General features: G+C 55.2%; 5 protein-coding genes across 5 annotated transcripts; 3 read left to right on the top strand and 2 right to left on the bottom strand.

Moving 5' to 3' along the window:
• Positions 1 to 1,756: 1,756 nt before the first annotated feature.
• CCMA1212_010622 (Mating-type switching protein swi10) lies at positions 1,757 to 3,033 on the bottom strand (the record flags this gene model as incomplete). The annotated part of the gene is made up of 2 exons (XM_073707658.1): positions 1,757 to 2,642; positions 2,711 to 3,033. The coding sequence occupies 2 exons, from the start codon at positions 3,031 to 3,033 to the stop codon at positions 1,757 to 1,759; spliced, it is 1,209 nt and encodes a 402-aa protein (XP_073553867.1).
• A 1,494-nt stretch (positions 3,034 to 4,527) lies between these two features.
• Positions 4,528 to 5,948, top strand: CCMA1212_010621 (L-galactonate dehydratase; the record flags this gene model as incomplete). Its single annotated transcript, XM_073707657.1, has 2 exons — positions 4,528 to 4,683; positions 4,752 to 5,948. 2 exons carry the CDS (start codon positions 4,528 to 4,530, stop codon positions 5,946 to 5,948), a joined length of 1,353 nt encoding a protein of 450 aa, XP_073553864.1.
• A 707-nt stretch (positions 5,949 to 6,655) lies between these two features.
• CCMA1212_010620 (GPI mannosyltransferase 2) lies at positions 6,656 to 8,033 on the top strand (the record flags this gene model as incomplete). Its single annotated transcript, XM_073707656.1, has 2 exons — positions 6,656 to 7,569; positions 7,637 to 8,033. The coding sequence occupies 2 exons, from the start codon at positions 6,656 to 6,658 to the stop codon at positions 8,031 to 8,033; spliced, it is 1,311 nt and encodes a 436-aa protein (XP_073553865.1).
• A 752-nt stretch (positions 8,034 to 8,785) lies between these two features.
• On the top strand, positions 8,786 to 10,437 carry CCMA1212_010619 (Zinc finger CCCH domain-containing protein 45; the record flags this gene model as incomplete). The annotated part of the gene is made up of 3 exons (XM_073707655.1): positions 8,786 to 9,658; positions 9,722 to 9,835; positions 9,973 to 10,437. 3 exons carry the CDS (start codon positions 8,786 to 8,788, stop codon positions 10,435 to 10,437), a joined length of 1,452 nt encoding a protein of 483 aa, XP_073553818.1.
• A 602-nt stretch (positions 10,438 to 11,039) lies between these two features.
• CCMA1212_010618 (Niemann-Pick type C-related protein 1) lies at positions 11,040 to 14,922 on the bottom strand (the record flags this gene model as incomplete). Its single annotated transcript, XM_073707654.1, has 2 exons — positions 11,040 to 14,597; positions 14,659 to 14,922. The coding sequence occupies 2 exons, from the start codon at positions 14,920 to 14,922 to the stop codon at positions 11,040 to 11,042; spliced, it is 3,822 nt and encodes a 1,273-aa protein (XP_073553817.1).
• Positions 14,923 to 15,221: the final 299 nt, after the last annotated feature.

Below are 15,221 nucleotides of genomic sequence, written 5' to 3'. Positions count from 1 at the left end.
ATCAGACGGGGCTGCGGATGGCAGTTCAACGGGTGGGAAAGCCGACCATTTTCAATAATTCCTCGAACGCTGCCCCTCCCTAATCAGCAAGGCCAGAAGAATGAGAAGAGGGGGTTCCTCATGCGACGCGACACTACCTACGCCACCAAGATGCGGATTCTCCTCAAGCGGCCGAGCGGGTACTCCATGCGAAGCATAAAATTCCTCTTCTTCCAATTCGAGACATGGCGCCGCCTGGACATGCGAGGACAGCCATCCGGCATGTGTTAAGCTTGTCCTTTTCCTGCCTTCTCTTGCGTCTTTTCGGCTGGGATGATGCGCCATCGCGCGCCATCCAGTAGCTTCAGGGGTGGACGAGGTAGACGAGTGATTGCCGGTGAACAGAACCACAGCAGGCAGGTGACACCGCGAGCTAGCAGCAGCTTGCATGTGCTCTCTACCCATGACGATATCCTTCGTGACCTTGACAAACCGGGATAAAGGAAAAAAGGTTCTCAACGGGACCCCGAAGACTTTGGTGACGGGTCATTTAGACAAATCTGATGCGTCCCGCGGGGAACCCAGGCACGCCGGCAGGGGTTGGAATCGAGCATCGCACCCAGCCATCATCAGGTGCCATTCGGGCCTGATCCCAGCATTTGGAGCGTGTGCCGTGGTATGTGAGCCAGGGAATGCTGCGGAGGGGTGGCGGGAAGCAGCCAGAAACAAACCCCACGCATGGTCAGACTCTTCGTACTTGTTACCACGCCAAAGGATGCAGATGCGAGGCAGAACTCAGTTGAGCTTGCAGTTTGGCGGCGAGAGCACAAGTCCAAGGAACGCGGCTGTGTACTTTTGCGCAGCGTCGTGTAAATCAACCAACGCCAGGATACAGAGCTTGGCAACGCGTCTCGTGGAACAAGCGGCGAGACAAGAATCGAAGCAGCGCTCAGCATAACGGATGGGCTACCATCCAGTATCTCCTATGGCCGCTGGATCGTCGCATCATCTGCGGGCATCACGACCGCCATTCACCATCACCACCAACGGCATCAACCTCCTGCTTCTTCCCGCCTAGCGCCGTGAGCGCACCCATCGGCTGTATGTGCGATGATATCAGCAAAGCCGAACTTCCCCACAGATTGGCGACGGCACTTCAGGAACCGGCTTGTGGTTGCGCCCCGCATCTCGCATCTCAGCTCCGGGCACAGGCTGATAATGTCCGCCCTTGGTTGGACGAGCCTGGAGACGCGCTGCCCCTGGCTGCTTGCACATGCTGACTGCCTGCTATACGAAGGCCGCTAGGGGTCGATCGTGGGTGGACAACGATCGATAGACAGCTGCAACTCGATATTTCGTGGTGGTGCTCCAACTGCGACGCAGCCGTTCAAGTGTTGGCTCGGCAATGCAACGTATGCTTCGAGATAGCCGGCGTAAGTGGTGTGTCTCATGCAAGGATACGAAGTAGGCCTGGCCTGGCCTGACCCCGCGCTTGAGTTCTGCGAGGCTCCAATGCCGGGATGAAGCCAAATTCCTGCTTAGTGTTCCAATGTGCGGCCGTTCTTGTTAGACAATGACAATGACCAACAAGGCACCGTTGTGCGGAGTCCAGAGGATTGTTATTAGACCTTGTCATGCGCAGTGAGCCGCGGATCGCATCAGCTTCCCCCCTCCTTTTCGGAGTTTCGCGGCGCTCGACCATCAGACCATATCCTCTCTCCAGGCATACAACCTTCGCGGGGGGTGGTATGCGAACCATGCGAGCAGCCCGGCGTCTTTACCCACCCTGTCGCAACCTTGCCAGTGCTGCCGCTACGCCTTCACTAAGCTGGCTACTTTCCTTGTTGGGCCGCTGCTCTTCTCTAGGTTGGGGTACAGGTTGAGAAGTCGGCTTTTCTTCACGGACCAGAGCGTTGAACGCTTCTTCATCTTCCGCTGCTTCGTCGGAATCGCCATCTTCGTCCAGAAAGTGAAACTGTCGAGGCTGTGTGCTGCCAGCCTGACGGCCCGGGGCACTTCCGCCAGGCGAACCATGTGCAGAAGAAGCTTGCGATGTCATCTTAGGCCCAGGGGCCCGAGAGCCGGGCTTTGCAGCTTCTGACGCAGGAGGCCGATCACTGTCAGCATGTACGCTGGCATTCCGTGAATCACGTCCTGCCACGGGTGCTGACGACGGTTGGAGACCCCTCTTGGCTGCTTTCCTTGCTCGAAATGGCTCCTCGACTGCGTCCGTCCATCTCTTTACTTTGATGCCTCCCCATCCGCTGATCATGCTCAGCTGCTCTGGCTCAGCATTGATGGCGTTCTTTAGACTGCCAAAATTGGCCACCAGGGCTACCGCGTCTGACTTGTTCAGACTCCTCGGCACCGTGACAAACTCAACCAGTTTGTCTGCATAGTTGGATGACTGCTGTCCACGAATAGCTGCGAAATTGGCATTTTCATAGGACTTGTAGAGTTCGAGGTAGCGCGCGGCTTCGGCTGCGGACCAGCATAGCATGACGGTCACGTTATTGACCACTGATGTTTTCGAAAGCTCTCGCAGAGAGTCTTCGTGGTTTGGAATATCAACGAGGGTAAGGAGGATGCGCAGGTTGTATTTGCCTTGGAGATTGCGGATGCGCGTGTATATATATTCGGGATGGAGACGGTGGTACTTGAGACTGTTGCGACGGCATTAGCCATGATTCATAAGTACAAACAGTCCATGATGAACGTGAGATATACCAACCTCAGGAAGAGCGCGCAGGTCGTCAAGCCGAGGACATAGTCGGCCGGTATGTCGCTGTACTCCCACGGGATCGATCGGATGGAGGTCAAGACGGGGTTGCCGCGTTGGCGAGGCGAAACCAAAATCGTGGAGCCCAGATTCTTCTGCTGGATGACCTGTGGCTTTGGCTGAACCACGGCGCTTCCAGAACTGTTCCTGCTTGACGATGGCTTGTCGAGGACTTGAGGCGCGGGTTGCTGGACGGCGCTGCGTGCTGGAGGTATAGAGTCCACGGCCGCCATTGCCTCTAGCAGGGCGTCGTCGGCACCATAATCGTCATCCATGATTACAAAAAGTGTTGTAACATCTGTAGTTTGTTCGAAAAGGGTACGAGGTTCGGTATGTCTGGCAAGGGTGGAGGATGCAAGACGGTGGTGATGAAGAAAGAATCAGCTGTATCAAGCCTGGGAATTCACGATTGGCAAAAGTGGGGCGCGTCTCTATGTAACAGCCTTGGAGCTGGAGTGCACCTTGATGGTGCTTCATCAACGCCTTGAGCAAGAATGCAATCAGGTTAGAATGTACATTTTGGAATTTTCTGTTTTAACGGCTGCTCATCCACAGTAATCACGGCAATCGAGAGCTAGAAGAGCCGTCGGAAGACTGCTTCGAATTGAGCAGTTGTGGTGGAGCAACTCTCTCGGGGTGAGCGTCGGGACTTGGAAGCACAGAACCGACGGACCAAGACTGACAAAAGAACAAAGTGGTATTGATTGAATCCGTACACTCGAGCAGTTCTGAGATTGTGACAGCAGTGGTGCAGAACGATCACCAGAATGGCGTTTATGTAGCTTCCCCGCATGTTCCCCTGATCATATGTCAGGTGCCTAGTATGCACCTCTTCAAGCCTTGTGTTAGCCAACAATTGGAGTCACATCACTCGTTGCTTTTGGCACCGTTGTAATCTGCTGAGAAACGCTGCTCGGCTGTATACCGAACTCAACGACGAGATGGAAGTGCGGGGGCGGGGGCGGGGTTCCATCTTGTGCTCTAAGAGGAGCGGCTATACTCGCAGGATATTGATGCCGAGCTTCACAAGGTGTTTACGATCTACCATGGTGAGAGGCTACAGATATACCAATGCTTTTAGTAGTTAACATGTCTCTCCTCTGTCAGATGATGAGTACCTAGTCAATGGGTTTTGTGAGGCAAAGGAACAAATAAATGGGCCACATGAATTAGGGGTACAAGCTGCTCAACTGAGTGACCCCTCGGACAAAAGTGTACGCGATTCAGCATCCCGCATCTCCCCCAACTTGGATTCCCCCAACTATGTCATCCTCCTCTCGCATCTATATTGCCGCGAGCCAATCACCTTGCAGGCTTCGGTTCAATTCGCAGCGAGCTCGTCGACTCTCGTTCTACAAACCACTTTTCAAGACATGAAGACAGTCTCGGCATGATATATCCCACCAATTACGGGATCAAATAGCTGACGAGGCGTACATCATTTGCCGTCAATATTCTCCGTCGCATATATTGACAAACTATATCGTAGTCTCGAACGCCGAACTGGAGACGCGCCACTCGTATCAGCTCGTGCTTCTGCTTTCTCGAGGCTTCCCATCGCAAGCGAGATCGGCTTTTCGGTTCATTACTGTACTTGTAGAGCATCAGGTAGAGCAATAAATACCCTTCTGGCGATCGCAAACCGCAGCGGAAGCTCATCATTCTTCTCCTCTTCTCACAACCACCTCGCGCGTACCATCACCTAACACTCTCCGACTCCTAACCCCCAGCTCTTTCCCAAGTCGCGCTGCCAAATAGCCAAAGCAATCATGTCTGAAGTCACCATCACAGGCTTCAAGAGCCGCGATGTGCGGTTTCCGACGTCCCTGGACAAGACGGGCTCGGATGCGATGAACGCTGCGGGCGACTATTCAGCGGCATACTGCATCCTGGAGACTGATTCTGCACATAGCGGTCATGGCATGGTCAGCACTCCCGTGAAGCCATTTGCGATGCTTGGTCGCCCATGATTAACTGACAGCTCTGTAATTAGACATTCACCATTGGACGTGGAAACGACATCGTCTGCGCCGCCATCAACCACGTCGCCGACCGACTCAAGGGCAAGAAGCTGTCATCACTGGTGGCCGACTGGGGCAAGACGTGGCGGTATCTGGTCAACGACAGCCAGCTGCGGTGGATTGGCCCCGAGAAGGGCGTCATCCATCTTGCGCTCGGAGCCGTCGTCAATGCCGTCTGGGACCTGTGGGCAAAGACGCTCAACAAGCCGGTCTGGCGTATCGTTGCCGACATGACGCCCGAGGAGTACGTCCGCTGCATCGACTTCCGCTACATCACCGACGCCATCACGCCCGAGGAAGCCGTTGCGATGCTGCGCGAGCAGGAGGCCGGCAAGGCCAAGCGCATTGAGGAGGCTCTCCAGAACCGAGCGGTGCCCGCATACACAACGAGTGCCGGGTGGCTGGGATACGGGGAGGAAAAGATGAAGCAACTCCTGAGAGAGACGCTGGCCGACGGGTACAGGCACTTCAAGGTCAAGGTTGGCGGCAGCGTTGAGGAGGACCGGAGGCGCCTGGGCATCGCCCGCGAAATCCTTGGCTTCGACAAGGGCAATGTTCTCATGGTCGATGCCAACCAGGTCTGGTCAGTCCCCGAAGCGATCGACTACATGAAGCAGCTCAGCGAGTACAAGCCGTGGTTCATTGAGGAGCCAACCTCTCCCGACGACATCATGGGCCACAAGGCCATCCGCGAGGCTCTCAAGCCCTACGGCATCGGCGTCGCCACCGGCGAGATGTGCCAGAACCGCGTCATGTTCAAGCAGCTGATCATGACGGGCGCCATCGACATCTGCCAGATCGATGCCTGCCGTCTTGGCGGCGTCAACGAAGTCCTGGCCGTCCTGCTCATGGCCAAGAAGTACAACGTGCCCATTGTACCGCATTCTGGCGGCGTGGGCCTCCCCGAGTACACTCAACACCTGAGCACCATCGACTACGTGGTCGTCAGCGGCAAGCTCTCCGTCTTGGAGTTTGTGGACCACCTCCACGAGCACTTTTTGCATCCCTCTGTGATCAAGGATGGATACTACCAGACGCCGACCGAGGCCGGGTACAGCGTTGAGATGAAGCCGGAGAGCATGGACAAGTATGAGTATCCTGGCAAGAAGGGTGTAAGTTGGTGGACGAGCGACGAGGCTTTACCCATCTTGAACGGAGAGAAGATTTGAATTATGTAGGAGAGAGCTGGCGATGATTTCAAAACACAAATGACTTGTATCTCCCTGGCAACGTACGCACAAAGAACGTGTGTTTGTTGGGGACTTTTATAGAAATGGATGGGCCATGGATGGTATTTGTGGGAAATGACGACGAATGAGGAAAACCGCAGACCATGTCGGCAATTCAAATACCTTGAATAAATGTGCAAGTCTGCTACACTTTCATGTGCGAATAAAAGTATCACGAGATTACTCACGGCGTATGTGCAAGTTGTTGCGATCTCCGGACCTCTTGAGAGCTACAGGCACGTTAAAGGGATGATGTTACACTGGAGGCGGCGGCTGGACAAGGTCGCTCAGTAGCTTCATCAGCGTATCCACTCGCGCCCAGGGGGTCTGTCTGCGGCACTTTCAGCACCAGTCTGAGCTTCTACGTGACAGCGACCCCAAGCTGGCTGTTAAGACGGTACTTGGAGGAGCTCTGACTTGAGCTGTTCAGAAGAGGGAGTTGAACCTCGGACCTTCAACTTCACCCATCCATCATCATATTAACACCTGGGTGCATCTCCGACGAATTCTTCGCCTCGTTTTCTGCGGCGAATCGACTGGGATGCGCTCGAGTCAGTGATTGACGAATATTCAGCGTATTGAAAGAACTAGAGCCTCTATATCTGCTCATCCATTCGGCCAATGCCCATCTTCTCAAGGCCACCAAGATGAAGCTCATCCCCTATGACGAGTCCCGCCCATTGCGCTCGCTCATCGCCGTCTTCGCCGCTTGGAAGGGCTTCCTGCTGGCCATTGCCCTCGGAACGACCGTCAGCCAGGACTATGACACATCGACGTCTCTCTTCTTCGAGCACGCGTACGGCTCAAGCGCCAACGCATCGGCCCTGGCAACGAGGCTGACCCGGTGGGATGCGCTGTACTTCATGCAAGCCGCGCGTCACGGCTATGTGTACGAGCAGCAATGGGCGTTTGGGGCCGCGCTGCCGCTTTCTGTGCGCGGTATCGTGTGGCTGCTGAGGCCATTGACGCATCTGGCCCGCGATGCCGCCCTCGAGCCCGTGGTGGCCATTGTCTTTACAAACTTGGCCCATCTGGCGGCCGTGCTGGCTCTGCACCGGCTGACTCTTGTGCTGCTTGGGAACAAGACGCTGGCCTACGTGGCAGCGGTCCTGCATATTCTCTCTCCAGCCGGCCTCTTCCTATCCGCTCCGTATACCGAGAGCCCGTTTGCTTGCCTGTCCTTCATCGGCAACCTGCTTTTCGCAGCCGGGCTCCGGTCCGGCGCGACTGTTGGCAAGCGGATGCTGGCCTTTGTTGGTGCAGGGGTCCTATTTGGGCTGGCTACTTCCTTTAGGAGCAACGGCTTGATCAATGGCCTCCTTTTTGCGGTAGAGGCAACCAGGTGCTTGTTGGGCTTCTTACGCCAGCCGAGCCTTTCAAGGCTTGCACTGCTCGCCTCCTTGATTATCGGCGGCCTCTCCATTGCGGCGGGCAGTGTAGGACCGCAAACGGTAGCTTGGTTTAGGTATTGCAATGTTGAGCCGGTCGACGGGATGGAGCCACGGCCGTGGTGCTCTCGATTGATTCCCAGCATATTTACCTTTGTCCAGGGCTACTACTGGTAAGCCGCTGCCACACACGTCTCATAATGTACAGAGTCGTTCTGTAGTACTCACTCTTTTCTCCAGGAACAATGGCTTTCTGAAATACTGGACCCCAAATCAGCTTCCCCTGTTCTTGTTGGCCAGTCCTGTACTCACACTTCTCATCAAGTCAGGACTGGAAGTCAGCCGTAGCTTGGGCCAGAGCCTCGGTCGGCCCACCCCGATGGTTAAGGAGCCCTATCAGACGTTTGTGCTCACGCTTGCCGTGATACAGACGCTGGTTGCCGTGCTCGCCATCACCAACTTTCACGTGCAGATCATCACCCGGCTGTCATCTGGCTATCCAGTATGGTATTGGTGGATAGCCCAGAGGCTGAGAAATGGCGAGACTCGCAAGACGGGAGCCATGGTTGTCGTGTTCATGGTGATGTATGCCGGCATCCAGGGAGGCTTGTTTGCATCGTTTCTCCCGCCGGCATGAGAGGACTCGACTCGATCGACACACTGTCCCAAGACGAAGGAGCGAAACTCACCGGACCTCTATGCACCTCCCCCCTAAATCACCTCCCCATCGAGGAATAGAATAGTCCTTGCCGCTGTGCATCTGAAAAGATGCATGGATCTTGTTGTTCTTTGCCGAGCAGAAGATGCGCATCCCCCTCCGTTATCCCAACATTCAACATAGCCTGTCTCTCAATCATGTACGCCGAGTCTATCCCATCGTCGTCGATCACGGCGCCATGCAGGAAATGAATACGAAGCGCCATTCAAGGGGATTCATTATGTCTGAATTGATGCTTCGCCTTTCTGCATCGGGTGTTCGCACATTGTTGCCCCGTACTTTTGATACCCATGGCCACCATCATGACCCGCGTCCATCTGCTCTCGAGGCTCAGAATCGGGCAGCTGGCAGTTTTCCATGACGGTCTGTTCTGCCATCCACGTCCTACACCGCCTGTCTTGTCCATACAAACGGAACATTCGAGGACTTTTGCCTTGATCAGTCACCACTTTGCTCTCCTTCAACAGCGACAGATGCCGGTACGTTTGATCCTGGGCTGGCTGGCCGCGATGCGACGCACAGCTTGACTTGGTCGCCTCAACACTCTTGGATATATATCAAGGGATACGCGGCACTCTCCTGACTGGAGATACTGACTGACGCGAGCATTTGATATATCACCACAGCCATCCCCGGGATTCCAACAGATTCGGAAGCTCAAACAGCCCAGAATGATGGCAACAGACAGCGACAGCGATACCCTGTCCAGGGAGGCCACAAGGACCATGTCCCAGGACATCCAGGGCCAGCATCAACATGATCTCGCCACCATCAGCCTCGACTCCGACAGCGACTTGAAGCTGTGGCTGCAGCATACCGGCTTCTTCGACCTCGAGCACCGCCAAAAGGTCCTCGTTGCGCTGCGCAAGCTCAAGGATATTGACGAGCAGCGCTGCAAGATTGTCTCGGAGATGCGCTCCTCTACAGATTACTATCTCGTCTCTCCGACGCCGCAGAGCTCGACTACTCTGGCGAGCCCCTCGTCTATGTCCTTGGCGGCTCCAAAGACGGGCCAGTCGGCCGTTTATGATTACATCAATTCGCGCTCGGCGGTGTTTGCAGGCTCCAGCGAGCGTTGTAGCTCCGATGTCTCCTCGCTGACGAGAGAGGCTGGTTCTGACAATGGCTCCATGGCTTTTGGGAACAGACCGGTGTCCCGTCAAGAGCTGGACGCCGCACCCTCCATTGCTTCTACCCAGAACCCTCAACCGGCCGTCCAGGCCACCACGTCGCCTGTTGACCCAGACGACGACAAGCAGGAAGCGAAGTCGCCGCCCATGTCGGCTTGGTTCGAACCGAAGAGGATGCCCACGCCGCCCGTCTTGGGCTGGGATGACGCCGTACCTCCTCGCCTCAGCAAGGGCAAATCTGCGAACAAATACTCCCCTGCCCAGTCCCTGTCGTCGGCCCCTAAGCAAGGTATCTATATCTCGTGGTCCAACTACCATGGTTTCGAATACTCGACTAACAAAGGGTCACCAGAGTCGAGATACTTTCTGGTGAAGTCCTTTAACGTGTCAAACGTCGAGATGTCTCAGCGAGACGTAAGTAGCCCGCCAGGCAGTTTGCTGTATGAATATCCTCCATACTCATCATCACTGGAACAGGGCTTGTGGATTACAAAGGCCAAGAACGGTTCCCTCTTCGCAAGCGCCTTCAAGCAGCACAAGAACGTCTACCTCATCTTTTCCATCAACAAATCAAAGGCTTTCCAAGGCTACGTAAGCTTCCACCCATCAACTAACTACCTTGTCCACGCTATATCCAAGCAAACCCATCGTCGTACACAACGTGCCCATCCATCGGAAGCTCTCATCACACACAAACTAACTGTCACATCAAACCCCCACCACAACAGGCCCGCATGACCTCCGCCCCAGACGGAAACATCCCCCCCGCCAAGTGGATGGACAACATCACCTGGGAAGCCAGCGACCCCTTCCGCATCGAATGGCTCAGCACCCGCCGCACCGAGTTCTGGAAGCTCGGCGACCTCAAGAACCCGCTCAACGACGGCAAGCCCGTCTTCGTCGGCAGGGACGGTCAGGAGTATCCCGAGGCGTGCGGCCACAAGATGGTCCGCGTGCTGAACCGGGTGGATCGCGGCACGAGGGAGAGGCGTGGTGTGCGTGGTGCTGCTGTGTCGTCGTCGTGGAAAGAGAGGCGGGCTTGTGGTGGTGATGTTGGGAAGATGGAGGGAGACGGCGGCGAGGTCGAAGAGGAGACATCATCGTCATCGCCTTGGGGAGTCGACCAAGTGTCGGAGGATGGTGATGCTGCTTCGGCGAGTACAGCAGAAGACTTGTTGTTGCTAGAGTATTGACGGTTGCACTTTGGCAGTTGTGACACTGGAAAGCAGAAATGAGCGAGGAGAAATAGCATTGGCCGCCTTACAGCCGGCTCGAATTGGTTCTTCTGCTCATTTGTCACCACCTTCTTCGGCCCAGTCTGACTGAAAACGCTGGTATATTAGGGCATCCTAACGTATACTGACCATGTTTTCTATCGAATGGACTTGCGATAACCATACAAAACCCAATACCAGTCGCTGTGCCCCGAAAATGAGAAAGACAAAAGAAAAATTGCAAAAACAGCTTGCAGAATGCTTAAACAGTCTCGGCATGCAAAGTTTGAACTACATTTCCAACCCGCCGTGTTATAATCCCCCACACATGCTCCCAGTATTACATCCCAGCAATTCATGACGCAAATTCCAAGCACCAGACACCGGTATTCCGTTGAAAAGATCAAAAGGTAAAGGAAATAGAACCATCTTCTCGTGAATCCAGCATGGTTCGATTAAGGGTTGGTAATGGCAGGGGCAAGACTGCAGCATAGCACAGCTTCGAAAGCTGCATCCTCTCGAGTGAGAGAGAGGGAGCAAGTGAATAGATGCTCAGTCTAGGTTTTTCAGCAGCCACCTAACTAGTAGTCATCGTCAGAGTCGCTGTTGTCGTGAATTGTAATCGCTCGCCATCGTCGATCGGTCAAGTCCTGAGCGGCCGTGCCCTCGCTTTCAGGATCGACATAGCCTTCGCCTCCACCAAGGCTCAGTGCAACTGGCAGGAATACCAGCGCATGAAGGGCGGCAAAGACGACGAGGGCCAGCCACACGCGGAAGTAGTAGATTTCGAAAATCTTGGACCGCGTAAAGGCAAGGACACTGACACCCAGCAGCTTGGTAACCGTGATGCCCGAAAAGACAGATCCGCCGACGTTGACCAGTGCTGTCCAAGCACGAGCATCTCGCCCATTGACGTTGAAGCTGTTCTCCATGACGGTTCGTGAGGGGAACATGAAGGCTCGGGCAATATGCGCACAAAACTCGACCGAGATACCAACGCAGATGATGAGGTTCACAAGAGAAACGGCATTCAAGGAGACGTTGAACACCACCATTGCGCCCATGATGTCAACGACGCTCATCACGACCGTCAGAGTCACAATGGCTGACGTGCGGACGGAGCCCAAGAGGAACGATGCAATGATGAAGATGGTGCCGACAGCAGCGCCCAAGAGGCCAGCCGTCAGTTGGATGATGCTCAGGTATTGGTCAAAGAAGATGTAGAAGACGCTGTAGGGGAAAACATCCGCCCCGGTCGCCTTGCCAATATCAGAGGCTATGCGGCGCGCAGAGGAATAGGCCTTGATAAAGTCGTCTTGGCTGCGAAGGCGGGTATGCGCGGTCCTGAAGTGACTGGCCTTGACGTGTGCAGACTCCTTATCCAAGACGACTGCGTCTCCGTAGGAGGCTTGGCCGCCCAGCGGGCAGGTGTCATCCGTCTTTGCGGCGAGGAACTTGTTGAGATAGTGGATGAACTCGTCGTTCTCTGGCATTCCATAGAGGGACGTGTTCCAGGCCGGCTGCCGGTCCGCAAAGCAGGTTGAGCCATGTTCAATGCAACACTGATCATAAATTGGATTCAGCCACAGGAAGAAGTCATCGATCCAACTTGCTGTCGGAGACATGATGTAAGAGACATCAGATCGCTGCCTCTCAAGCTCCAGCGTATTGGTAAGCGAGAATGGCTGGCATGTAGTGAACCTCGAGCAGAGTGCCTGCTGCTGCGGGCGCTGAGACGCATCGACCCCTCGGGTAACAAAGTACACCGGAGGCCCTGTCTCGAGATAGTCGTAGAGGTCGTTGAAGTAGGGGATCAAGTAGGAGCCGTCAGGGATGGCGACGCGCTGGTCCAGCCCCAGCCGAATGCCCGGTAGCAAGGCGATGGCGGCCGATAAGAGTCCAAGGAAGACGGTGACGACGGCGACTTTGGTCTGCCTTCGCAAAAGGCCAGGCGCATAGGTGTTTCTGATGAAGATTTGCAAGTAGCTTTCTTCATCCGCATCGGTCACTCTTCCGGTTGCGGGGGCGAAGCCATTGCTGCCGTTGAGACTGATCCTTGCCTTCTTGACCTGCCACCACGGCCAGAGTTCGCAGCGGTGGTCTTCCACTCGCATTTGGTTCAGCGCCAGGAAGGATACAAACATGGTCATCTGAAGAATGGCGTTGATGAGAACCGCACCAGCGGCGTACGCAGCAAAGTTGCGGACAGCAGGCATGCCGACAGCAGATCCAAGGGCAAACGCAAAGGTTTCCGTCAGGGCCGAGAAAAGGATGGAGGGTCCCATGCGGCCCAGAGCCCGAGACACTCTCTCCTCCACCATCTGATCTGGGAAGTTGGCATTGACTCTTTCGAGCTCGTGGACAATGAGAAAGATGTTGTCAACGCCGACAGCCAAGACGATGAAAGGAATCACTTCGACAATGATGAGCGTCGCCTTGAGACCGACCCAGGAAAAGAACCCAATGGACGCAGAGATGGACATGAGCACAATGAGGATGCCGGCAAGGCCCAAGGTGATTTTTGATTCGACGAGGAGCAGTGCCGGGTTTCCAAACAGGTGCTTCAGAGGTGTGCCGAGGGCCAAGCACGCATAGATGAACATGACAATGTAGCTGATAACCACAATTTTGGCATCCGTGTTTGTCGACTTGTTGAGCTCCTGTTCAAGACTAATCTCGGTGGTAAAAGACAGTCGGAGGCCGCGGCTCTGGGCTTCTTCTTGAACTTCAAGGAGCCGATCGCGGAGCGCATTTTCCCAGTCAATGGCGCGAAGAAGTGCATCGGATTTTTCAGGGGCATTGTTGACAACCCAGGTGACAGTCATCGCTTGAGAGTCAGCAACGTCATCGTCGTAGCCGCCCAGAATCATGGTAGGTTCGATAGGCTGTCCAAATGCAGGTCGGCAGTCGACGGGAGACTTTGCGCAGCTACGCAAGTCATCCTTCCAGTACTTGGGGTCGATATCTCCTCCCTTTGAGTACCAATACTGCGTAACAGACTGCACGACACAGGCATCCCCGGTGGGCTTGAAACAAACATCGTCGAGCGAGCTTGCATAGGTAGGGCCCTTGAGACCTCCAACGCTCTTCTCGACATCCTTCCACCACTTCAGGGTCTCGTAGCTAAGAACGGGGCTAGGTCCAGAGGAATCGGTGTCGTTGACCAAGAAGATCTTTTCGGCTCGGAAAAAGGGGCCAAAGTTGGAGTCAAAGTACTCTTTCTCTTGGGCGGCAGCCGAAGATGGGCTGACCCAGAGTCGGGCGGGGTCTTGCTCGATATCGAACCGGACCCAGCCGGCGCTCAGAGCAGCAACAACGGCCAGACTGATGCCTATGGTCAGGCCTGGGAATCTTGCGGCCGTGTTTCCCAAGTGGCGAAAGGCCTTGTCGCACTTGTCGTTGAGCCAGTATCGCTTCGTTGGCTGATCTCGCATAGCATCAGTAAGGATAGGCCCCCCCTCATCTTCATCATCACTGTGAGATGCTTCGTGAAGCAAGCGAGTCCTTTCGACGCGGCGCTTGAGATATCTGAACCAGAATATGTGGCCAAAAACAGCAGTTAGGAGAGCCAGGAGCAGGACGCCATACGTGAAGATGGACGCGAACGACAGGCACGGCAGTTTGCCCACTCTACAGGATCCAGCCTCCTTGACATCTGGTAATGTGGGGCACACCTCGGGACAGTCAACGCAAACGCATCTATAGGCAGGGTCCTCGTCGTTGCATTTCTTGGGTTTCATGTCCAGCGGTTGCATCCCAGGCTGGTCATACTCTTCCGGGAAGTTGATCTGGAAGGGCGAGCCGACAAAGGGCTTCTTGTCACCGAGGAACTTGAGCATATCGTGGTAATTCTTGGCCCCGCCACCAATCAGGTCCATGGCCCTGCTGTTGGCACCTCCAAACTTGACCTCTTTGCAGCTATTGTAGAGGCCCGAGCCGTATTCTTCGGAGATCAGCTGGTCAAGCTCCGTGACGAGCAGCTTGCCATTCTTCGGGGCAGCATCGGTGACGTTGATAAAGGTCGATTGGTCGGGAGAGCACGTGAACTTGCAAAACATGTTGAAGAAGTTGTGCTTACAGGCCGGGCAAGAGCCGATGAGGGTCTTCGGCGTACCCATTTCTTTCTTCAAGGCTTGTACCTTTTATCGAGTGTTAGCATCATTCCTCAAAGGGGGAGGGTGAAGAGGCACGACGACATACCTGCTCCATGTTGCAGCAAACGGCTCCTTCACTCCATTCGGCGCCACAGAGCTCAACCAGCTCCTTTCGAAGATCGTCGTCCGGATCGTGCGCGAGGCCATTGTCGACGCAGGGCAGCTCCTTGCCAAAGAGGCTCTGCTTGCCACACTGGCCCCGAAACGCACAGCGACCCAGCTCGTGCTTTGGCGTATACGACGATTCCGCAGCGGCGCTCGAGCCGATGAACAAGGCGGCAAGCCCTGAAAGCAGCGCCGCCCGACGCATGGCGCCTCCTGGCCGAATGGCCATCAGACCGACTGCTGAGACGCGCTTCCACAGCGCCTCGCCTGTGATGATGGGAAGAGATTCTATGCGCTGAGCGGTTCGGTAGAGAGACGGCGATGGCTTCTTCGGGTTGCTGTGAGTGAAGGTGTGTATGATTGCGTCACGGATGGAGAGTTGAACGGGGCGTAAGATAGCGGTAAATGCAGCGGGTTGGTTGATATAAGCACGGGGAACAGTAGCGCGGTACGTACCCTTTGGGATGGTTGGGGGCCGCCTCCTGCTATTTCGGGCAAGGTACC

Source organism: Trichoderma ghanense (assembly GCF_004382785.1).
Source record: "Trichoderma ghanense strain CCMA-1212 chromosome Unknown scaffold_28, whole genome shotgun sequence".
Taxonomy (NCBI): Eukaryota; Fungi; Ascomycota; class Sordariomycetes; order Hypocreales; family Hypocreaceae; genus Trichoderma; species Trichoderma ghanense.
Note: the sequence above shows the minus strand (reverse complement) of the source record. Positions and strands in the feature narration are given on the sequence as shown.